Here is a 16,427-nt window from a genome sequence, read left to right as displayed (position 1 = left end):
ATTCTGCTTATAACAGTTTAATGCCCCCTCTAATTACTATGATGATGAGACATTCCACTTGCAGCCTTGCTAACAAGGGCCTTCCTGGTCTAGCTCTGCTTATCTCTCAGGTCTCACGCCTTCCTCATACATCCTCTCACCTTTGTGCCTGTGTGCCTGTGTTCTGTCTCAAAGGCTGCCACTCACCTCCTAGCTAACCCCCCGCCCTTCACTTAGATCATCCCTTTGGGTCTCAGTTTAGTTGCCACCTCTTCCAGGAATTAAAATGGACCAAAAGTCAATAAAATGCTATTTCTTTCTTATCTTTTCAATTCTACCACCTCCTCCTCCCGCTACTTTCTAGTTCCATTCAATAAGACCTTAGCTCCCCAATACATTCTGTGAGAAGAAGAAAGGGCAGTAGACACACACTGAAGAGACTTGGGGATTTTATTGATTGTATGTGTTGATGTATCGAAAAGAAACTGATGTGGAATAGAGGGAGATGGACTTCATTTTTTTTTAATCCCTACTGAATATCTATGAATCCAATGAATCAATGGGAAATAAAAGGTGGTATTTGAACTAGAGCTCTGATATACTTACTTCTCTCGGTGATCTTGAGCCCCCTTCTCGAAATGTTGGTTTACATCGGAAATTAATCTGTCATTTAAAAAGAAAAGTGTATTATATTAGAGATAAGCACCTGACTAGAATGAGTTACCTGAAAAAACCAACAGTGACAGATATTGAGAATACAGAAAAAAAAAAACCTCAAAGAATAAGGAACATAGTCTTACACTATTCTTAGTCTTTTGAAATCATCACCTTAGATAATCCCAAGCGATCCTGTTATCTCCAGTCCATGACTCTTCAGTCTCACTGATGAAATCAAAGTTATCTTTAGACAGTAATGCTCTTACGCCATAAATTTGAGAAACTGAGATAATAAAGAGGCAGAAGAAAAATATATGGCAGCTGAAATCATCCAGCTGTGTTTTAGATTTTAAAAGTAGGAAAATATAAACTTGAGACATTTTTAATATGATGAAGATGAGTCACAAAAATACACAAAATTATTCTTCAAGCATTCAGCACTCCCTTACTTTTAGATGCGGAGGTCTCCCTATACACTTACATCTTCTTTAGCTACTTGATAAGGTGAAAGGAGTGTAGAAATGAAGTAGGAAATGAGTAAATGGAGTTGGGACAGCAAAAAAAAAAAATTATTGTAAAATATTACTAGTCATTCCCACAAAATATCACTTGGCAACAGTTGATAATGTGTCCGTAAAACTAAATGAATATCCCCGGGGGCTAAAATATTTCAATACATTTACACATGGCAGCTCAAGATAGATGATGCACAGAGAATCCCACGTGGAAAAGGGGCAGGAGGCATGGAAGGAAGAGGACAGCAGAGAGCTCACTACTGGAGCCTTTCCCTTGGCCCCGATGACAGATAAATGGACTCTGCAGAATCCACCTCCTCTGGAGGAAAGACACCACCGGAATGTCACTTCCAGCCCCTCCCACGCATTAATGCTGTGTAAGCGGGAACGCTGCTCAAAGCAAGGAACTCAGCTTCTGGCCGGGCTCTCTCCGTGGCAGCCAATTTAGAAAGAAGTAAACTTACAAAGGTCAGACATGTCTAAACAATGATTTTAAAGAGCTATGGAATTTTTTTTCTTTAATACAAAACATCTTGTGGAAAATCCCATGGGTGAATAACAACGTTTGTTATTGTGAAGAAAATGAGTACACGTGAGGCTTTTCTCTCTAACCTTATTATTCTTTTTCCTGAGAATCAACATAAAATGATATCAAATAATACCTCAGCAAACAATACAGTGAATGAAACTTAAGCATTGTCCTTCCATCCTTTCATTATTAATCTGGTAATGTTGGACTTCCAGGTTTTTAAAAGAGCATTGTTTTCAAAAAGTTGAAAATGGAGACTGACACCTGGTCTTTGAAGTCCAAACACTGGCAGGGTAGCAAAAATTGCAGCAGGTGGCGCTATCTCACCTTTTCTAGCTGTTCGATGCAGGCGGTGTGGACCACGATCTTACAGACCGCACACTTCCTCCTGAGAGCTGATTTCTACAACAGACAATTCAAAAGACAAGAAGAAATGTTAACGGTCTGTTCTGAAGAGCTCCCTGGTAGTAAAGAGAGTATACATAAATGAGGCAAACGTAAACCAATTTAAAACTTCATCATAAACATTCAATAATCGGACAAACTTCCGCAACAGTACTCTGACCTACCAAGTAACTTCATATCCATGACTGAGGGTGGCCTAAGATTTTCTCTTTAAAACAGAATTATACTAGCTGCTGTATGCTGAGTATATACTATGAACCAAGCTCTTTATTCTGTTATTTTCTTAGTTTCATAACCTAACATTGTAGGCAGTATTATCCTATTTTTTTTTCACGTTTACTCTAATAGTTAAGGGGTAGGGTCTAGGTTCAAAACAAGCATGGTTTCCCTACAGCCAAACAGTTTACATTTCAAGGGGCCATCCCCTTGGACTTTTATTCCCAGCACAAATCTATACAAGGCTACTTGGTTTCTGCCCAAATCTTCTGGAAAGTAAGAAGACGAATTTAACTTTTACGAGTCACCGTCCTTATCACCACCACCATCATCATCATCATAGCAGCAGCAGCCCAGTAACAGCAAAAGCAGCTAAGATGAATTTAGCACTTTCTATGTGCCAGGTATTCTTGTAAGCACCTCACAGAGAGTACCTCATTTCATCCTCACCACCCTAAGAAATAGATACTATTCTTACTACCATTTTACGGATGAGAAAACAGGCCCAGCAAGGGATGTGCCCGAGGTCATATAATTAGAGCACAGCAGGGTCAATTAGTCTGATAGCAGGCTCGTGCTTAAAAGCATGCACAGTTTGGCCTCCCTGTCAGTACCAGTTAAAATTCACAATAAAAATATTCTCTGAGGTTTATCTTTTTTCTAACAATAAAAAACAAGCAGCAGGGAGAGAGAGAAAGGGGTGGAAATCTCCATTCAATACTGACGGAGCCATGTAACGTCTGACTCACAAATGCTCAGGTCTCTCTATGGAGAACAGGCTAAAAGGCAGATCTGCAGGAATAATTTGGGGGGTTGAGCACTGAAAGAAACTTATTATAACAAAGCCAGTCTGTGACCCAGCCCATCAAAGCATCCGAGTGTGAAAGGCCCAAAGTCCCTGTCCTTAAGAAAGACACAAGACTCAGCTTCCCCTACTGAGATAGGATTTTTAAGCCAAAAAGGGAGGTGTGCCTGCTACCAAGGAGCCTGGAAGGACTGCAAACCAGCACCTTGGAAGGCGCAGAATCAGGAAAGAAACTGTAGCCTCCCGCCTCCTTGGTGGTTCTACCCATTCAACACGGAGTCTCCACAGTGCCACCAGCCACCAGCCAAGCATCCAGAACGCTGCAGTCAGTACCGCAGCAACGACACGCGTTGTCTTGATACCCACTGACTAAGGTTTAGGTACCCTGCTTGCAAACGCTTTCGTGACTCGTGGCGTTCCTCTGCCTGAGGAAAGAACATGGTCGGTAACCTTACGTAAGCTTGGCAATCGATTGATTTTGCCAAAAAGGAGGATAAGGGAAACCCAAGCACCTAGCTACACTATTGAAAAGTGTCCTGGCTCTACTACTAAAAAGAAAGCGGCGGGAGGTGGGGAGGAGGGGAAGGGGTGGGAGATGGGGAGGGAGAACAAGAAGAGTGACAAGGGCTTCCCTGGTGGCGCAGTGGTTGAGAGTCCACCTGCCGATGCAGGGGACACGGGTTCGTGCCCCGGTCTGGGAGGATACCACATGCCGCGGAGCGGCTGGGCCCGTGAGCCATGGCCACTGAGCCTGCACGTCCGGAGCCTGTGCTCCGCAACGGGAGAGGCCACAAGAGTGAGAGGCCCGCGTACCACAAAAAGAAGAGTGACAAGTACTAGTAGCAGCACCAGCAATGGCAGCATCGCTCAAGGCAACAATAATAAAATTCTAGGTTTGCAAATATTTTCGTGAGCTAAGTGCCCGTAAGGAGCAATCTATTGTTGCTCTCCTGTTTGTTCCGGATCTCCTGGTGGGGATCACTGCTTTAGCACCACCCGCAGCAAATGCACGGGGCTCCTGAGTGAGTCCTGTTGCTCAAGAGTTATAGTGACACTCAGGAGTTGATTTCATTCTACCCATTATCCACTAAACCCCTAGCAGATTTCACTGCACGCAAGCAAAGCAACACTCTCATGGTAGCAACCACTGACGGGCTTATTTAAGGCCGCCTGCAAAACCTCCTTCCTTACCAGTAACTCCTGCCCTGGTGTAGCCTTGTGCCTGACGTGTGCTCTGCACTGGGGCCTGCAGAGCTCCAAGGGCTCCTTGAGGCTCCTAGGGAGTCACTGGGGATGGTGGGAAGGGACAAAAGTGCACTCGCCGAAGCCAGAATACCCCTTCCTTGCCTTGTTCTCCATCTGGATTCCAAGTCGGAATCTCCTGTGAATAGGGATCTTGCCTGGAAGAGTCTGAGAACCTGTGGCATAAGACTGTCCTCTCTCAGCTTCCTAGGGTGAGACGTATCTACACCGATGTCATTCATGTGTAACAATTCAAGTGCAGTGTTCTACAGATAATATATGAAGAAAAGTGCTTTCTGTTATAAAACTAATTTCATTTAAACAACGTTAAATTTTAAAAGGCCCTCATAAGGCATGCTTCTATGCCTTCTGAGGCAGAATATATAAAACCATAATCTGAATTTTTCTTTATCATCACTACAACATGATGTATTTTACTGCAAAGAACAGTCATTTTTCTGCTTCCTGTCTTTCTATCAGGCTAGATAGTCTTTCAGTGTTATAGTGCCTGACTTTAGTTGCCCTCAATTTCTAAAATGACAGCTTCTAAACAGCTTCTAATCTGATAAATCAGATAATTAAGGCCTATAATCACATGCAAAATTAAGTGCATAAATTCTGAATGAAGGCCTCAGGTCTTTTTCCACAGTAGAAAAATACATGGATTTTAGTTTCTCAACTGGTGAAAACTGCTCCAATGAATCCGAAGTCTCAACTGCTGACTTCTTGGTTTACGACTATGCTTTAATTAGTTAAAGTTATTTGAAGTAGCTGGATAATAAGCTTCTGGGCAGAAACTGCTCAATTAATGCTTGGTTATGTTCCAATTTTTATTTGCCAGATTTAAACTAAATATAAAGACAAAACACAGGAATCTAGACATTCTCAAGATTGTAACGACTCACTTTTTCTTTAAAAACTCTTAAGTCAATACTTCCCTCACTATGAAAAATGGTAAAGCAAGAAAAGTCATTAAAATTAAGTCAGCAGCCTAGTTGTTATTCTTCATATCGGGACATAGCTGTTATGGAACCTAGCACAAAGATACAATTTTAAAAATAAACATGGCCTGGGACCCAAACATGCTTAAAAATTAACATTATAAAAGTTTAATAATTCACTCTCATCAATGAATTTAAAGGCCAGTTAGGCTTACTGCTTCAAATATCAAGTAACCTCAGTGTCCTTACTAAGGGTTTCCTGATTTTGTCAAAGGAAATCCATTAATTTGTAATTGTGTGTGTGTGTGACATCTGTAAAAACTAGTGGAGGGGGCACATCTGTGAAAACTAAGACAACATAGGCTATAACATAGATTATACCCCATTATACTCTGATCATAATTTACTTATATAATAATGACACAATGAATGATATGCTATGCTTTAGGATGGTGGGCGTAACCTAACCAGCAGACCTAACAGTGATTGTAAGAGAACACACTCAAAGTTCTGACTTGGCCCTACATGTTTCCCATGCTGTGGGCACTGTTGGCCTTCCAAGCGGTGACAGTTCCTCACCAAACTTCAGCTCATATCAAGTATGGAAGTAAAACTGTCACAACCTTAGACCCCTGTCTCTGGGGATGGAAGCTGGAGCGGGGACAAAAGGACCAGAGGCAAGCAGTGGTAGAAAGTATATAATTGTCCCTGAGAAACAGTTTAATATCTAATCCTGTCCCACCTACCCACTTCCTTTGGTCATAAGTCCCTGATCCATATGTACCACCAAGCAAGCTATATGTTCTTCCTTTGAACAAGGGATGTGATTTCTGCTAAGTAGCAATGAATATCTGGTAGTAGTTAACAACGTTTGATAGAGACAGAAAGAAGAGAGGGAGGGAAGGATAGGGTAGGAGAAAGAAAGGGAAACCTAGTTTCACAGTTTATGATTTCTGACAGGTCAAGGCCTCCTTGCTGCCCAAGGAAACTTAAATTGAATGCCACCCCTTAGTCTGAAGTTTGACCCCAAGGAGCATGTACAAAAAGGCTGGCTGAGCCCCTTCCCGATAAGCGCACACCAAATCTCATTTTTCCCTGAAGATGGTCAAGTCATCCTGCCTCTGACCCCACCTCTCCCACTGTATCCTTAAGGACGCCACCCTCCCCCCAACACACACACACACACACACACACACACACACACACACACACACACACACACAGCTTTAATCACCAGAGATCAGAAGTGGAGAAGTAGGAGGAAATATTTAGTCTCCGGAGCCGACATGGCAACCCTTTCTTGGCCTCCTGTCTCAGGAGACCTCAGGGCCAGAGGCTGCTGCTGGCCACACAGAAGTACTGGCCTGGCAGCATCTCACTGCACACAGAGTTCCCAGACATGGGCTCATAGACCCAGTGCAAGGAAGCACTGCTTCCATCAGCCCCGCCCTTATCATAAGGCCACAGCGACAAAAGGATGCATGGCCAGGGAAGGGGCTCCAGGCAGGAGCCCAACCATCCTGGGAGTGGGGAAGGGGGCACAGGAGGCACTAGGGGGAGGACAGGATGGAGCGCCGAGTGGTGAAAAGTCAGGAAAAGGGGGCTGCATGAGGCTGGTGGGATGAGCTTCCCAACTCAGGCTCCCCCAGCTGTCTTCTTCCCAGTAATTCTCAGCCCCCTCACCTTTCCCACGTCAGAAGAATCATGGTGAGAAACAGAAACTGAGCACTGGGAGTCAGGCAAAGGAGAAACAGCGAGTGCGACAAGAAGAATTTTATCCTCCCTTCTGGACACAAAGCTCAGTCTACAGGGGCACAGTGATGGGAGGGGGAGATGGGGCAACTGGGCCCGGGCAAGGCTACCCTTTTCTTCCTCTCCGAGGGTGGGGTGAAGGGACTGCTCGGTAAAGTGCAGGGAAGGAAGCTTCCTAAGCCTTCAGAGCATCAGGAATTCAGCGTCCTTCCAGTGGGGATCGCCCCTACGGGCAACACGAACAAGAACACTGCTGCTGTATAATCCTAGGTAAATGCAAACAAGGGTTCTTTGATTTATTTAAAAACCCAATTAGAAGAAACGACAAGCATTCTCGGCAAGTTCTACTCCCTGGGGTGTCTAGGATGCAATCTGTAAATTGGTGCTAGGGAAAAAGAAGACTGACATTATCTGGAAGTTCCATTCATGTGGTTTCAGGGCCAAAGCACGGGCTCCATCGCCACTCAGGCCAGCGCCTCTTTGCCTCAAACAGAATACAGGCCGTGTTGGACAAACCGAGAGGGTGGCTAGCTGACGTGCCAGCGCGCCCCTACCGTGGCTCCTCGCTGCGTAAGTAAGTCGCTCCGAGACGGCAGGATTTCAAGAGCCCAGACCGGGGAACAGAGATGCCTCACGTCAGGGGCGCGCGGTGGAGGCGGGAATCTCAGAGCCCACCTCTGAGGGTCTCCTGCAGGGAGCCCTCCCTCTGTGTGAAACCCTCAGCCTGGGTACTGCTGCCGGAGTCAAGGCCTTGATCTGTCAGGGCCCCAGGTGCTTGTGCCACGTGTCCTCTGGACGGGGCTCAGTGAGGGCCGGATCCCTCTGGGATATCCCCACAGCGTCGCCACCCTAGATACCAAATGATGCCAGAAGTACCTCAGAATATACGAAAGGGAAAGGAGGAGGGAGCCACAGGAGGTTGAGGGGTTGGGAAGGGGGTCACGTAGACAAGTAACGAAAATACTCAGCAACACGCAAACGCACACCGATGCGCCTACATCCGCACACGCCAGCTCTCGGGAATCAGGATGGTCTGAGATGTCCCACGTATGAACTTTGCATGTAGCTGGAACAATGTCAGCATTCTGAGTGCTGTGCGGGAAATAAAGAGAAAGAAGCTTCTGTCCTTCCTGGGAGAAGCTGGCGCGCCACTTGAGGCGACACGGAGGACTTGAAAGAAAAGGTCACTAACAAGAGAAGACCGTGCACGGCCAAGTGCTGAATGAACAGCTCAGACAGTGAAAGCTGTAATCTAGAGCAGGGTGAAGCCCCAGCGGCTGACTCCGTACAAAGGACGTAACACCAAAGAGAGCAAAGTGTTGAACTGGGCCTTGAAAAGATGTAATATTTGAAAATTGAAGCCCCTCCAGCAGGGAGAGGATCCAAAGTCTCTTTACATAGTAGGCACTGATGCCTCCTCGAAGGAGCAGAGTGGGCTTTTGCGTGTCCGATGGGGCGCTGAGCCAGGGGCCCACAGGCGTCCATCTGCGTGAGTCACTGGGCACCATGCTTAACGGTGGAGTGTGGAGGCCTCTCTGTGTGCCTGGTCGGGGGTCAGGCGGAGGAAGGTGGGGAGTGGGAACACTGGCTGTGGGTCACGAGGGTCTCAAAGGGAAACGGCAAAGCAGAACTTTTCCTGAGAGGACCTGGGTTACAAAGTATAGAGTTACAAGAAGATGGAGATTCCTCTGTATTTCCATTCTGCCCTAATCCAACACCAGGAACACTGCCTGACACATATTAGGAGCTCAAGAGATATTCTCGCAGGGAGGGAGGGAGGAGAGAGGGAGGGAGGAGAGAGGGAGGGAGGGAGGAGAGGTGAAAAGGCTTGCAGACTAGGGCTTTCTCCTCAGTGTAAGCCCCCAGCCCAACCCCAGTCTGGAGAACTGGTGGCTTTGGAATTGAGACAAAACCCCTCTAGGACACAAGCATTTTCAGGATAGGCAATCCCAAAAGAAGAGAGAAAGAGGCATTCTATAGGTGTTTGAGGGACAGAAGACCTTCATAAATACTAGAGGGAAAATGGGGTAGAGGCTTCATGGTAAGTACAGCTAAACAATTTTTGTGACCACAAATGTGATGTCTTTGGGGGAATTCCAGAGATATCGGACAGGAAGGCTATCTTGCAAAAGGCTGAGGTCTTACATAAATGGGTGGAGTTAAGAACAGGAAGTCTGCATTACTGATGCTCATGTGATCCCATCTGTGTCTGTAGGCTAGTAAGGCTCTGGAATATCTACTTGGGTAGCAAGTCGTGGGGCTGCAGAGGATTGGGGCCAGCACGCAGGCCAGACTTCCCAAAGAGAAGTCCCGGATGGGTGATGCAGGTTAGGCTAGAAAGGTGGATGGGAAAAGATTGCTAAAGCCCTTAAATCTCGAGTGAGAAATACAAATTTGAACCTAATAGGCAATGGGGCACTAATAATTTTTGAGACTCATGTGGCCAAAAATAATAATTCAATCTGGTGGCAGGATGCAGCACTATCTGAAAGCAGGAGGAGGAAGACAAAAGGAAATGAGATGATTGATATATTAATTCAGTCAACCAATAAATACTGAGCACCTACTAAGTGCCGTTCACTGTCCCAGGCACTGGGGATACAGTAGTGAATAAAACATGAAAAAAAATTTGTTTTTATCTCATGGAGCTTACATTCTCCTGGGAGAGACAGACAATAAACAAGATAGGTAAGTGTGATACACGATACGCTGATAGGAATAAGTGCTAAAGAGAACAATTAAAGTGAGAACGGGGGCTAGCGGGTATCAGGGGCAGCGGAGAGTTGAAGTTGGGACAGGTTGGCCAGGAAAGCTCTCGCTGAGAAGATACATTTTAAGAAACACCAGGAGGGGGACTTCCCTGGTGGTCCAGTGGTTAAGGCTCCACGCTTCCAGTGCAGGGGGTGCAGGTTCGTTCCCTGGTTGGGGAACTAAGATCCCGCATGCTGCATGGCATGGCCAGGAAAAAATATTTAAAAAAAAACAAAAAAAAACTGAGCTACAAAGCAATACTTTAAAAAAAAAAGAAGAAACACCAGGAGGAAGTGAGGGAGTTGGCCATGTAGTTATCTGGGGGGAAAGCACTTCGGGCAAAGGGAACAGAAAGTGCACAGCCCAGAGGCATGAGGACTGTGGGATGTTTGCAGAGTGACCAGGAGCCAGGGTCACTGGAATGGAGTGATCTAGGCGGAGATGAGGGAGACCACGATGGCAGGCCAGGTCACACAGGGATTAAGTAATGAACAACAAGAACCTACTGTATAGCACAGGGAACAATATTCAATATCTTATAATAACCTGTAATGGAAAAGACTGAAAAAGAATATATATATATAACTGAATCACTTTGCTGTGCACCTGAAACTAACACAACATTGTAAACCAACTATACTTCAATTTTTAAAAAAGATATTAAGTAATGAGAGTTCACAGTGGAAATTCACGTATTAGGCAATGAGCGCCTGAATTGGAGTGATGAGAATGGAACAGAGGGCTAAGGCAGAGAAGCAAGAGTGGTGCACGGACAGAGCACGGCCCTCTTTCCATCATACGCAGGTCTCCGGAAGGGTGAACACAGACTTCTCACACCTGGGCCTCATGTCTTTCAGGAGAATAACTGATACAGCCAAGCACGGCTTCACTCCTACTCCGCGGTCCGCTCGCTGATTGTGTGTACACCAGCCGACTACACCTACCGCACTCTCGGGACTGTCTCCGAAGTACTGCAATAAAACTCACTTAACCTGCTCTTCAAACAGCTTCGTTTGCTCTGTGCTAAGGAACACATTATCTGAAGCACTTTGCATATGAAGTGTTTATGCTTCCAGAGACACCTCCCCTGAGGAACCACAGATGTGCCCCTGTGTCTGGGGTAGGCAGGACCCTCCGGAGCTAAGGTACAGAAGGGTCTACTCCACAACTTCCCTAGAGACACAGAGAGGAGAAAAGTGCCACCGTTCATCATTGTTTGGACACGAATAAAAGCTTTCTATTTCCCTGACAGCCAGTACATTTTATATTTTTCATTCGAAGAGAACAAAAAGCAAAATCCTAGAGCAGAAAGCTACGGGAAGGGAAAGGACTTTGTGAGCTGAATATGAGAACCAGAACAACACGTGGGAACCTCGCCAATCAGGGCTCACGGGAGAAACAATTCAGTAAGGACCAAATGAATAGCTATCGTGTTAGTTCAAAGCTAAGTTGATGGCTGGTTATAAAGAATGACACCTCACTGTGTTTTGACCACTGGATCAGGATTGGAAGAAGTGGTGGTCAGAACAGCACAGGTTCATTTTAAGAGGGGAAAAAAGGTGCATGCCTGTATCTCAGCAGTTTACCCTTACACTGAGATTCGTACCAAATCATTCTCTTTAACAGTGGTTCAAAAGTGGCTTATATCAGAGACTTTAGTACATTTTTTAAATGAGAAGATAGTACATTTTTAAAAGAGAAGATAGTACATTTTTAAATGAGAAGATAGTACATTTTTAAATGAGAAGATAGTACATTTTTTAAATGAGAAGAAAGCGATAGGTACAAGGCTTCTCTAATGGGCTTCAGTAGGAAACTACCACAGGACTCTTAGGAGATGTCTACCTCTTGGAACTTGATTGGGTAACTGGTGTACACAGCTACTATCTTTTGTACATCTACATAGAATTCAGGTACAGTTATTAAGACATAAACCAAATATACATTGCAGCTGTTACTTATGGAAAGGATGATGAACGGCCTGCTAAATCTGTATCGGCTGGTACAAGTTTAATGGAAGGATACCAACACACGGCTGCCTCCAGAGCCAGGATGTGAGAAGCTGCGAGTGCCTCTCATTGACTGGTCCAAGATTGCCGCGCCGGTTAGGCATTCCTTCTGCCCGCTCCTGCATGGCCACGGTGCATTAATAAAGGATTTCAGACTAATGAACCTCAAGAAATCTTCAGAAATCCATAATTCTATTTCCCACCGCTGGTTCTCATTTTACCCAAGCACATGCCCTATTTCCTCGTTTCTTTTTTCCCATTTGTTTCCTCTGTGCTTCTCAGCTTTGGTGTCAGCGGGTTCTGACCGTGGCCGGTCAACAGCTTTAATGTTATCGTGTGCTATCTTCCTGCTTTGGTTCTTTTCAGCTGCTTTTATGGCTGCTCCCTGTTCAATGTTTATAGTTTCTTCAAAGTTATCTCAGATCAAAGCTGCCATGTATCTGACTGTAGGTTAACTGAAGTGTTTCCATATGTACAAAAAATGTACATAAATATGATTACAAGTATACAGGCACTAATAAGTAGATATTCACACAATTAGAGCCCTACACACACGACCAACACATGTGTACTCCCAATTTTCCAGCAGATAGGTATGAGTGAGAATGGGCTGGTCATATCACAGAAGTCACAATAGAGACAACAGGAAATGATGTCTCATCATTGTCTTAATTGTCTAGTTCCAAGGTAGTAGTATATCAAGGGCATAGCAGAGATCTGAAGCTTAACGTAAACTAGAAAACACCAACCAAAGTTTGCCTTTTATTACTTGCTAGTGTGATAGCACCGTATATGCCATCTTACTTGCAGCATGAATCCTGATATGTTCACATTATGAGTTTACTTTGTGGAAATAGATAAAGTTGGTTTTTTAAAGTTCACAGCTTAAGATCTCTAAGCAATGATTTAGAGACATTTGCTTTACTCCGGAAGATTGTGTCTACTTAAGAAACCATATCAAACCATGGTAAATTACCTATCCTTTTACTGCCATTTCCAACATCCCAAGCTGTTGATGACGCAATTAAGTCAAAGTCTTTCAGCCAATCTGGCCCAAGAAGACCACCATTGCAATCATAGCTCACCCAACAGTGTATCTCCAATTGGCCATGTGGTTTTCACCCACATACATACAACTACTGGTACCATCTTTCAATGAGGATATCATTACCACAGACAGAATATTTACCAGGAGGCTAGCAGTATAATATATACATTATGTGCTCTAGAGACACAGCTCACTTCAGCCATGCAAAGTGGGTACCACTCACCTGCTTTATAGATAAGGAGCTGAGACCCTATGAGACTGAGCAACTTGCCCAAGACAGACTGGCCAGGCGTAGAACCTAGGTCTTTCTGACCCAAAGCCATCTCCTTCTATTACATCTTACTACTCTCCTCTCATTTTACTAGTGACAGATTTGGGGAGCAGGACTGAGAAAGCTAGGTAACCGTGATGTTCGACAAGACTGCTTTAGATGATCTAGTCTCATGACAGCCCCAAGGGGATGGACTTATGACAACCCTACCATGACCACCTGTGCCAAGAATGGTCAACAGCAGTCTCTATCCTCCATGAGAATCAAATAAGAAGGGCACGACACAGGCTAAACAGGGCTTATAACCCCTCAATAGCCTGTAGTAGTGAATGTGGAATCTCCCTGTGAAGAGCCTTAAAAATAAGGCGGAAATTCAAACGCCCTGGATTCTAAGTGTAACGATACTTAAGCGGCAGGGTTGATCTGGTGACAGGCGTCTGCGTGTGCGTCTTTCAAGAATCACATCACTGAACTCATTCATTCATTCTGTGGAAAAGGGCAGGGTAACTACTCAATGCAGTCAGTGTTCTCAGTACTGAGGACCCAGGAGAGCACAAGACAGGCAGAGTCCCGAGCTAAATGGAGTTTATGTTCTGATAGGGACACAGACAGGCAAGTAAGGAAGGGATTTTTTTTTCAAGGTTAGAAAGTGATGTGCACTAGAAGAGATGGAGAGAATGGAGAAGGGGCACAGCTGGGCTGGTTGTTTCACCCTCTCTTTTATTCAGTGAGAGAAAGGGGGATGATTACAAGGCCCTCCAAAGTTACTACCCTGGCGCTGCCTGTTGGGTTTCAGTTTCTGACCATCCTCTGGAACCACTTTTACTCAAGGAGGAACGAGCCGAGCAACCAATTTTTATTGAGTGCTTGCGACTGGCCACGTGGTTCATTGCTATATATGCTTTATCTCATTGAAGTTTCCAACAACCATAAGCAGCTGGTATTATCGACATTTTACAGATATGAAACTGAGGCTTAAAGACGTTAAAACAATGATGGACATCACACAACTAGAAAATCCCAGAGCCTGGATTCAAAGCCGGGTCACTTGATTCCAAAGCCCACACACCACCTCGAATGAAGACACCAAAGCAGGCTTTGCCATCTCCTTCTGTCTTTAAAACATTACCTTCTGCAACCTGTATCTGCCTGGCATACGAGGTAAGAAAAACAACAAGAAAAATCTCCTAAAAACGGACAATATCAACCTTGGGGTCAGCAGTAGTTCTGGGTAACTGCTAAAGCAAACAGTGCTTCAGCTGAGATTGGGGCCTCTGAGCGATACGAACGTTGGTTAGAATCTGTTTTTCTGGGTGCCCGGCACTGAGAGACACTGGAAGAAGGGAAAGCCCTTCTGTACACCTGGGCATTGCCTAGGCGATATGTAAACCCTAACTGAATCACATGCAAACTACCTCTATTAAGTGACAGAACCGTACCCATATTAAATAAGGAGAGACCCGCTCCACACAAGCACACACCCACATACAAACACACAAATGCAGCCTCAATCTACAAGTATCATTGCAGAAGAGATGACAACCATGCTCAGAGGCTCAGGCTCTAAAAATAAAATAAGACAGACAGACAGACAGACGGCTTAATGAAAGTTTCAAACAAAGGCAAAAGAACTGCATAAAGAGACAGAAAAGTGAAGAAGCCCCACCGCAGTGATTAAGTGTCTCTGACCTGTGTTTCCTTTAAGTGGGAGTAAACCGCCCCAACGACCACCCCAAAGGGTCGTTGTTACTGACCAACACTGACAAGAGGAAAACTGCATTGCGTGGATAAATAGTTTCCCACTGAATACTGAGATCTCACGAGATGACAGCGGGTGTTCTGTGGGGAAAATAATGGGTTTTCAACAATCATCCCTTCCCCGCAAGCAAAGAGAGAGCAAATCCTGCATCCCTAATGCCTCTCTTAGAGCCTCAGAATACATGTTAGATTATCAAAGGTGTTCAGTGTTTTCTAAACTTGTTCCATCACAAGCCATTTTTAAGGAAGAATTTTCCATATTGCTTTTCCAGGAGTTCAGTGCTCTCTACGACACGATTTTATTTTTTTGAAAGCAGACTGTGCAAATAGACAATGGTACTGCTGATGCCGGGTCACCTAGGAGAGAGTGGCAGAGCCCTGCAGCTCCCTGGGCTCCGTATCTCATCACTCTCTCTAGTGCACAAAGTGGGCAGGGTCAGTATTACAAGCTCCTCAAGCATACGGATAACACTCTAAGCTAAATAATTACAATGATAACGATAGCTGTCATAATAACAATGGCTAACTGAGGGCCTGCCCCATGCTACACCCAGTCCTGTGTGTGCACTTGGACGATCTCATGGACATTCCCGACCATCTGGCCAGACACATATGGGCAACACCCCTTGCACACACAGGAACACCCCACCCCCTTCCTCCACTCACATCCACTGGCTCGGGGGTCAGGAGCAGAGAGTCTGTCTGAGCAGATGCTTTTTCAAAACTATTTTTGTTGACGGCTCTGCTCTCCCCGAGTCATCTGCATTCATGAGCTCCTCAATATCTTGGTGGTGGGAGGCGCCTCTGGTAGAGAGCGGCCTTAGAAGCGCCGCGGAGATGGCATCTTCACGGCTGGTACCCAAACAGCTTGGAAGGCTGGCTTAGGCTTCTGGGCTTTGCTGCCACACTCACAGCTCCCTCTGTGAGCCCGGCTACCATCTGGAGCTGCGGAGCGTCAGTCTGCCGTGCTGGAAGACCAGGGGCAGCGAGGGGGTGGGGGGAGGGGTGGTCCCAGCACAGTCTGAGGCTTGCGTCCAATGGTGGTGCTCTGGGGTATCTACCCACCAGATCCAAATGCACAGACGGTCAGAGGTCCCCAGCCACCTGTGCTGGGGACCGACTCTCTCATCTCGCTCACAGTGCACAGAGGCCAAAAATCAGCATCTTCATGGGCCACTGGCCAGTGCTCTCATCTTCTAGAGATGAAATAGACAGGGCTGTCACCAGGTTCGCCATCTTTTTTCTCTTTCAAAACAACGGAAAGCTTCCTTCAAATAGGGCAGAGAGCTACTGCTCTTGTACTCTTCTTACAAGTTTCTTCCAAAACCCAGGGACATAGCTAGCATCCTTTCGAGCAGATGCTGTGATGCCCGATTACAAGGATGAGGCTTCTGACCCATCAGGAAGAAGACACAGCCTGTGAGATGTTTTCCAGAATGAGTTACTTTGATTTGTCACACTCAGCTGGTCCCACCCATGACCTAGGGAGACTATGCACATTACACACAGCAGCAAAATGACAGAGAAAGTGTAAGAGTCTCAGCGTCGG

At 45.5% G+C, this 16,427-nt stretch overlaps 1 protein-coding gene across 2 annotated transcripts in view; it reads right to left on the bottom strand.

Annotated features, from left to right (window-relative positions):
• The window catches only part of DGKI (diacylglycerol kinase iota), a 448,623-nt gene that overhangs the window by 252,918 nt on the left and 179,278 nt on the right, over positions 1-16,427 (bottom strand). For both annotated transcript variants that reach the window (XR_004484538.2, XM_033432383.2), the window contains exons 4-5: positions 2,008-2,082; positions 586-642 (exon numbers count right to left, since the gene is read on the bottom strand). Coding sequence is in view for 1 of the 2 variants with exons in the window: in XM_033432383.2 (XP_033288274.2) it covers positions 586-642; positions 2,008-2,082 (132 nt within the window). In the remaining variant the exon portion in view is untranslated. The remainder of the gene's footprint in view (positions 1-585; positions 643-2,007; positions 2,083-16,427) is intronic.

This window comes from Orcinus orca, chromosome 9 (genome assembly GCF_937001465.1).
Source record: "Orcinus orca chromosome 9, mOrcOrc1.1, whole genome shotgun sequence".
Classification (NCBI taxonomy): Eukaryota; Metazoa; Chordata; class Mammalia; order Artiodactyla; family Delphinidae; genus Orcinus; species Orcinus orca.
The sequence above is the reverse complement of the archived record's forward strand: the minus strand, read 5'-3'. Positions and strand labels throughout refer to the sequence as shown.